The 8,866-nt window shown below is 49.2% G+C and overlaps 1 protein-coding gene across 1 annotated transcript; it reads left to right on the top strand.

Annotated features, from left to right (window-relative positions):
• The first annotated feature begins 29 nt into the window (after positions 1 to 29).
• On the top strand, positions 30 to 4,922 carry LOC144611516 (sialic acid-binding Ig-like lectin 15). The gene is made up of 4 exons (XM_078430656.1): positions 30 to 135; positions 1,071 to 1,442; positions 2,649 to 2,748; positions 3,601 to 4,922. The coding sequence occupies exons 1-4, from the start codon at positions 30 to 32 to the stop codon at positions 3,632 to 3,634; spliced, it is 612 nt and encodes a 203-aa protein (XP_078286782.1). The 3' UTR covers positions 3,635 to 4,922.
• The last annotated feature ends 3,944 nt before the right edge of the window (positions 4,923 to 8,866 follow it).

The raw sequence follows: 8,866 nt of genomic DNA, 5'->3' as shown, positions 1-8,866 counted from the left end.
GGAACTTCAGAGAGGGCGATGCATCGATAATGGTGGAGCGACTGAGACGGGAGGACAGTCATCGGTACCGGTGCCGCCTGGAGCTCAGTGTTGGGATATTTCAATCTGTGATTCCAACGCGCCTGACTGTGGAAGGTGAGAACAATGTTCAGAGACTGTCGCTGCCCCAGAGCTGACGGACCGCGGGTTCCCCCGGTACAATGCTGATCAATACATGTTGATGGTTCAATTCAATCATTCAATGATACTGTATTCTCACTCGTAGCGACGTACAGTGAAATACTATGTTTTGCAGTCTATCTACTGCCTCGCGGCATCGGCCCCACCTCCCCCTCACTTTCATCGTTAGATCTGCGGTGGGCGAGCCGGTCCCAACGCAGGGCCAAGCCCGAGAATACTCCCAGCCGCGAGAACCTTCCCATCGTGGTGTCGGGGGGTGTGGGGGGGGGGGGGGGGGTGGGGGTGGGGGGGTGGAACAAGTGCCGGGGTTCCTGCTCCTGATTCCTGTCCAGTGAATCCGTCTGGACAGTGCGCTCGTGGAGTGTGCGAGGCGCCGGCTCTGGGTGTGATGCTGTCCACAGTCAAATACAGGTGGGCTGTGTAAACCGAGAAATAGGAAGCTGGTGATCACCTTGTTGGAATTGTTCTCGCAGTCTCCATATACCCGTGGAATCCCAGGTGTCCAGTGGTAAAGGAGGTGTCGGTGCCCGGTGCCCAGCCCGTGTGGGCGTGTCTCCTGCCGGTGTGAAGTTCACAGCTTCATGCGTTGAATATTCCCCGTGGGGAACAGTGTTGCGATGCGGGGAGGCGCGGGTTCGCTGTCGTTCACTCTCTCCCACTCAGGGCAGGGCCGAGGGAAAGCCGCGCTGCCAGAGGCGCCCAGTGACCCCAGATCCGGAGCCATCCCTGAATGTGTCCTGTCCCCTGCGCCCTCTGGCCCACCTTCTCTGGGACCGTCACTGTCAGCACCACACTGGGCACCGCCTCCACCCACTCCCACAGGGAGAGGTCGGTACAAGACGATTCACCCACAGAACGCTGATACGTCCCGGTGTCTGTCCTTCCCTCAGCTCCCGACGGGAATGTCTCAGTGGTGACTGGGGCTGAGGGGGGTTCGGCCACGTTACCCTGCGTGTTCCCACCGCCGGCACCCAACCGCGAACCACTCGCGGTCACATGGATGAGGAAGGATCCCTACCGACACATCGTCACGTTCAGACCCCAAGCTGATGGATCCTGGGCGGCGGAGAACGGAGCAACTCGGTTGGAGCTGGTCGGGAACCCAGAGCGGGGAAACGCCTCAACCAGGATAGAGCCGCTGATGGTGGAAGACAGTCACGACTACCTGTGCCTGATGGAGTTCCATAACAGGAACAAGAGCAGCGTATACCCCCCGTATACCGATCAGTACCAGCGTGAGCTCCGGATGCGGGTCACACCCGGTAAGAAACCATCGCCGCATTCTGCCGTGTAGAGCGGGGGTGTAGAGGGAGGGAGGGGAGTAGGAACAGGAAACCCCGTCTCTCAGGGCTCAGCCGGCGCAGCCTCGCCTCTGGAGGGTCAGATGAAACTCCAGAGAAACGTCAACCATAGTTGATCAATCTATTATATTCCTTTGGCGAGTTGAGGCGTTGGATGCCGAAGAGGGAACAAGGTGCTGTGGTAAGTCTAGATTCTCAGAAGCATCTACCTTGGGTCCCAGGCATGTGTTTGGTGAACCAGATGCGTGAAGGCGGCATTCAGGCAACGCAATGTCAGGGATTTAGAAGCAGTTATCGAGCAGAATGTAGAATTAAATATCTGTATCTCTCTCATGTTGAGAGTCTGCGGCTGACGTGGTACCTGAGAGATTGGTTCTTGGCAGCTGGACAAGCTGAATAAGTGGGTGGGAGCGTAACGTGGAATAAAGTGTGGCAAATTGTCAAATTGTCCACATGGGTGACTAAGTATAAAAGCAGAGTGTTTATTAAATAGTGAGAGGTCGGGTGTTGTGGATGTTCACAAGGACCTGAGTGTGCTTGTTCTCATGTCAATGAAGGGTGACGTCCCGAGGTGGAAGGGTCAACAAAGACAATAGTTGGTCAGGTTTTATCAAGAGAGGATTTATAGTCAAGGGTTGAGATGTTTTCCCGCAGTTATATAAGGATCTGGCGAGACCTCACCTGCAGTCGGACATTGCTCTTCTTAACTACAATAAAGCCACGATCAGTGTGGAGGGTGTGCAGTGAAGATTCCGTCATTATTTCCCGGAAGGGCAGGTTGAGTGAAGATAAGGGGAGATTGAGTTGACCAGAGACACCGGAGAATGCAGGTACGGGAACCTTGAGCAAATAAAACGGAACTACTGGAGGAACTCGGTAGGCCAGGCAACATATCTGGAAGGAAATTGGCGGATGACAATTCATATCGACACCTTGCCTCAGAACTGGAAGTATTCCCGGTCAATACGACGTCTTTCGATTTCCTTCTCCATTTGTCTGACGTCCTGAGCGCTGTCAGCAGTCTGTTCTTTGCTCGAGTAGATTAGACCTGTACTCTCCAGAGTGTAGATAATGACAGATGATCTCAGTGAAGCATCCACCATTTGTACATTTTCCATCGCTCCCCTTTCCCGGAGACCACTCTGACTTCTCTCACTCTCTCCTCAGTCGCACAGAATTACCTGGTTGTGATCTTCTGGATCCCTTTTGGATTGAAAACCCTTGTCCTTTTAGTGATGTGTGTTATCCTCTACAGAGACAAACTCAGGTATGTAATGTTGCTTTTCAATGCCTGGAATATTAACTCAATGGCCTTTGGGGAATGGTTCAAAAATTTGGGGCTTCCCAGGCCGCGCCACCCATCGACCATCCAGGCACCAGTTCCATCCTGCACTATAAGGGGGCGTTTGCAGCGGCCAATTATCCTACAAACCCGCACGTCTTTGGGATATGGGAGGGGGGGGGGACATGCGGTCACGTGGAGAACGTGGAAACTCCGTACAGACAGCACCCGTAGTCAGGATCGATCCCGGGGCTCAGCGCTGCAAGGCGGCATCTCTTCAACTAAGCCACCGTGCTACATCTGTCACGTTTGCAATACATGTTTCACGTACATCATGTACGTACAGATGGAAGAGCAGCTTCTTACCCGCTCAGCCGCTTTGAGAAACCCCTCAAAAGATAAGAATGTATTCCTGATCCTCCAGGCTCCCAGAGGCCTCTTGCCCTTTGCCCTTTCTCTGTAAGACTATATTCTGCACGGTTGGGCTCAATGGAATCATTTATCTGCAACAAAAAAAAATTCCACCGTGTCTGTGTCAAGGTGACGATAATAAACCAGCCTTGCCGCAGGTAAGACAATCCTCCCCACTGACAACACAACGACCAATATACGTGTCCCCTGCTCAGTCAATCACCTTTTTTGCATATTTAACTCCACCTCAAATTTAGTTGTCAAACGCTGACATTGACAATAACGTCTCCCCTCTGGAGAATTCCGTTCAAATCTCCATCAGAATCTCTTCAGAGATTGAACTGACGGCTGTGAATGGAGTTGCCAGAAATGGTCTTGAGGTGCAATTACCGAGCCTTGTTTTAATTGATCTTGTTGTGTCCGCAGCAAGCGTGGAGACGGATCCATCGCAGGAAGCTGAGCAGACCCGTGTTCCGACTGCAATGTTATCGGCCTCGCAATGAAACCGTCCGCCGGTCCCACCTGCTTTTGCAGCCTGGCAGATTTTTTCCGACCTTTGGGTGTGAATCGTGTTAACGCACCGACTCGCTTTTAATTTGTTAATTTCACACGGCCGTTTACTAATTTCTCGAGTGTACCCAGTCAGTTCCAAAGGAGCACTGGAATGTGTGTCCCCGCCGGTTTAATGGGAGTGAGGGACCTGGGCGAGTTTAAGGGGAGGGCGGGAACAGGAGCTCAGTTTGACAAGTCGGTGCCTGCTTCTCGAGTCATAGAACTTGCAAACAGGCCCTTCGGCCCAACTTGTTGATGTTGCTCAAGATGCCCCATTTAAACTAGACCCATGTGCCCGAGTTTGACCCATGTCCCATCTAAATACTGTTTATTCATAGACAGATCGCTGTCTCAACCTTCACTTTCCTAGTCCGCTGTGTTACCGAGGAGGTGCCGTGAGAATACACAGCCTCATTGAGTTTAAAGGGAGTGTGGGAACCCGTACCCTGGTTGATATAAGGGAAGACAGAAAGCCAGACGACCATTATCAATCGTTTCTAAAAAAGACACGAAGTTCTGGTGAAATTGAGTTACACCAGCATGTACGACAGACGTTTAGGCGCATGAACAGGCACTTAATTAGGAACAGGTTGGAAGGATAGACAAAGTGCTGCAAATTCTCAGCTGGTTAGAAGGTGACCGGACACGAAGCCTCACCTATCCATGTCCTACAGAGTTGCTGCCTGACCCGCTGAGTTACTCTAGCACGTTTTGTCCATCTTTGGTTTACATCGGCATCAGCAGATCCCTCTTGTTACAAGAGAAGGACATGGATCTAATCGGGACCAACGGGATTCATGCAAAAAGACAAAGATGTTCATATCGACATGGTTGTCCGTTGGCCCAATTTCTCCACTGTACAATTCTCTGACACGTTGACTCCAGAAGCATGTCCAAACCTCCCTGCTGTGGCAATCCCTAGATCCAGACTAACTCCTTTCTCGTCCTTTTCTTTGTAGTACTCTGCTTATAAACCTCAAATGGTGCATTGAGCACGCAGGGAACACACCCTTACTATTAATGCAGTTGCTTAATTTAAAATATTTACAACCTTCGAAGTAAATTTTAATGGAAGAGCGACAAATCGAAAATGCTAATTAAGTTCACTTATGCAATACATAGAGAACGTAACTTTCATTTTGAATGCAGTTTGCTTAATTTCGGAAATGCACAAATCTTTCAATGTATTTGAATGGAAGAGCAACATAGAACAACGTCTAAAATGGTTATTAAATTCAGCAAAACAATAATTATTTGGTTTGCTTTAATTTGAGGTTTTCTTTTAATTCATTTACGTTCTGAATTGCTTGTAACATTTCCACAGGACCATTCGGCCCATTGGGTCCATGGCCACACCGAGCGTTTGACCAGTTCTATGTCTTTGTTACCTGTTATCTTGCACAAATCTCTGTCCATCCCCCGCCATACTCCAGCCAGTCATTGTAGCGCTTGATCTTAGTTTAGAGCAAAGATAATACAGCAGAGCATGATGTACCACTCGACCCTAAACACCGTAGTATGTCATGGCGCCATTTTAGTAGGCAGAAACTTGCAGAAACATATATATTTTTTAAATATGTGAATTGATAGATGATATATATTCTGCATTGTTATGGTATCATCACACATACAGTTCTCCCACAACACTGATCACACTGCGAAAGGCATAGCGAACGGCGGGTTTTGCTTACAGAATATAAGCGATTTCGACGGAGTGGTTCATCTTGCTCCTCTAGTATATTTGGTTTAGAGATACAGCATGTGAACTCCTTAGGCTCACAGAATCCACGTCCACCATCGATCATCCGTTCACACTCGTCCGATCTTATCCCATTTTCTCATGCACTCGCCATTCACTGGGTGAAATAAATACAATACAATATATCTTTATTGTCATTGTACCCAGGGGTGCAACGAGATTGGGAATGCGCCTCCCATACGATGCAATAATTTAATTAATTTTGACAACAGCAACCCAACGAAACAATTGTAACAGTTTTAGACAGCATAAAGTGCAAGTTGATCTGTGCCGGATCACTATGCGTTGTGACCATCCAGCTCAGCAGGACCAGTTCATAGCAGCTATGGCCCTGGGGATGAAGCTGTTCCTGAGTCTGGAGGTGCGGGCGTAGAAGGCCTTGTATCGTCTGCCCGATGGATGGAGTTCGAACAGACTGTTGCAGGGGTGTGAAGAGTCTTTGTGGATGCTGGTGGCTTTTCTGAGGCATCGTGTGTTGTACATGCCCTCCAAGTCTGGTAGCTGTGTTCCGATGGTCCTCTGAACTCTATGGACTACCCGCTGAAGAGCTCTCCTTTCTGCCTCCGTGCAGCTGAGGTACCACACAGGGATGCCATGTGTTAGGATGCTCTCTATGGTGCAGCGGTAGAAGGTCGTCAGCAGCTGTTGGGGTAGACCAGACTTCTTCATTGTTCTCAGGTAGAACAGTCGTTGCTGTGCCTTCTTGACCAGCGCAGCAGTGTTATTGGACCATGTTAGGTCCTCCGAAATGTGAGTGCCCAGAAACGTGAAGCTGGACACTCTCTCCACGCTGTCCCCGTTGATAGAGATCGGGGCGTATTCCCCGTTATGTGACCTACGGAGGCCGCTTGACTTACAGACCCGCACGGTTTTGGGATGTGGGAAGAAACTGGAGAACCCGGAGAAAGTCCTCCCGATCACAGAGGGAACAGCGCGGTCAGGAGCTCAGTTTGAACAGTTGGTGCCTGCTTTTAGAGTCACACAACATGCAAACAGGCCTTTCGGTCCCACTCATTGACGTTGCACAAGATGCCCCACATAATTTGGATCCGTTTGCCTGCATTTGACCCATATCCTCTCAATCTTTTCCACTAAAATAAAGGAACACACACTGTTTTTCAGAGGTGTTACGAAAATGTAAGCAGACCTTATGCTTTAGAGATATAGCGTGTAAAGAGACCCTGCGGCCTAGCGCGTCCCCGCCGAACAATGAACCCCATATTAGACTATCCTGCACATCGGAGGAAACCCACGTGGTCACAGGGAGAACATACAAACCCCGTACTGACAGCACGCACAGTCAGGATCGAACATGGGTCTCTGGCGCTGTAAGACAACAACTCCTCTGTTACGTCACTGAGCCGCCCCAAACTCTACTTCAAACATCTGAAGATGGGGTCCAGTGTCAGAGGGGGATCATTCACTTTCTGACCCATGGACCACAAGCAGCGAAAATGGGCGACAAAACACCCTCCACAATAATTCTCAACACAGGTGCCCCGCAAGGAGGTATAGGCAGTCCCCTACTATTCTCCCTCTAGTCGCGTATATGCGGGCGAACTCTGCTCTAGATCATCTACCAGTTTGTAGATGACACCATTGCAGTGGGACGATCTAAAACAATGACGAGATAGTGCACAGGAAGGAGAAAGAGAGCGTAGTAAATTGGTGTTAAGGCGACACCTCCCCCCCCCCCTTCAATATCAACAACACAAATGAGCTAGTCCTGCACTCCAGGAAACCTGGTATAAAGACGCCATAGACGCTGAAGTGGAAGTGGTTGAGGGCTTCCGGTTCGTTAGACGAATATCGCCTGCACCAAACACGTTGAAGCTACAGCCAAAAAAGCAAGTCGTTTACTTCCTCGGGAGATGAAGATAGTTCAGCATGGCCCCAATAACAACCCACAGGGTGGTGGGGGCCTGGATGGTTCTGCTTGGCATAAAGCTGGAGACAAATGCAATAAGTGGCATTCAGGAGGCGTTTGGATAGGCAGGTGGACATGCAGGGAATGGAGGGGTATGGATTAAGTGCAGGCTGGTTAGAGTTGGAAAATATCAAATGACGGCGATCCACTGCCTTCTGTGGCAACGAATTCCACAGATTCATCACCCTCTGGTTAAAGTAATTCCTCCTCGTCCATGTTCTAGTGGTACGTGCTTTTATACTGAGGCGCTGGCATCTAGTCCTAGACTCTCCCACTAGTGGAAACATGCTCTGCACGTCCACTCTATTCAGGTTTTTCACTATTCGGTCATGTTCAATGAGGTCCCTCCTCGTCCTTCTACCTTCCCGTTTCCTATTTACCCGCTGTTTGCACATTGTTGAACGATCCTCCCACAAACTATGGTTTAGTACCGATCTTACAACCGAGATGAATGTGGACATATTCTGTGGAATTGTAATCCTATAATGCTCTAAACTATATTCTGCGCTCTGGTATATTTCTTTCGACACTACCTATTGTATCTGTGCATGGCTTGATTTCACTCATGTACACTGCAATATGATTTAGTTTGACTGATAGGACACAAACAATGGGCTTTTCACAGTGTCTCGGTAGACATTACAATAAAACCAATATCCACATCTCCAGGGCCAGTCTTCCCATTGTTTCTCTACCCCAGTCCTCCAACCAACCGCCACCACGTTTCAGCTCATCCAAGACCCCGTCCCTACTGTCCCCATCACACTCTACCCCCATACTGTTCACTAGTCACTGCTACTTTACCCCCACTGCACCATTAACCAATCACTCCTGAAATGTCACAAAGTCCTGGAGTAACCCGGCGGCTCAGGCAGCATCTCTGGACGACGTGGATAGCTGACATTTCGGGTCGGAAACCTTCATTATTCTGAATCGTCGCCTATCCATGTCTTCCAGATATGCTGCCCGACCGGCCGAGTTACTCCAGTACTTTATGTCTTTTATATAAACCACCATCTACAGTTCATTGTGTCAACCAATCATTCGTGTTTCAATCCCAATGTGCCATAAACCAATTATTCTTAGTTTAGTTAAATTTAGTTAAGATTAGTTTAATTTAGACATACGATGTGTAAACAGGCGCTTCGCCCCACCGATTCCGCCCCGACCAGATATCCCTGCACTTTAACACTTTCCACGCACACTTGGGACAATTTATAATAATACCAAGCCAATTAACCTACAAACCTGCACGTCTTTGGAGTGTGGGAGGAAACCGGAGAAACCCCACGAGGGTCACAGGGAGCACATACAAACTCCTTACAAACAGCACCCGTGGTCAGGATCGAACACGGGTCTCCAACGCGGCGCGGCAGTTCCTCTACCGTTACCTAGTCTGTCTTTTCTTCCCTTTTGTTATTTTAAGTATGTGTTAAAAGTATGTTTTAGTGCTT

Source organism: Rhinoraja longicauda, chromosome 3 (assembly GCF_053455715.1).
Source record: "Rhinoraja longicauda isolate Sanriku21f chromosome 3, sRhiLon1.1, whole genome shotgun sequence".
Taxonomy (NCBI): Eukaryota; Metazoa; Chordata; class Chondrichthyes; order Rajiformes; family Arhynchobatidae; genus Rhinoraja; species Rhinoraja longicauda.
This window is presented reverse-complemented; position numbering and strand designations above follow the sequence as displayed.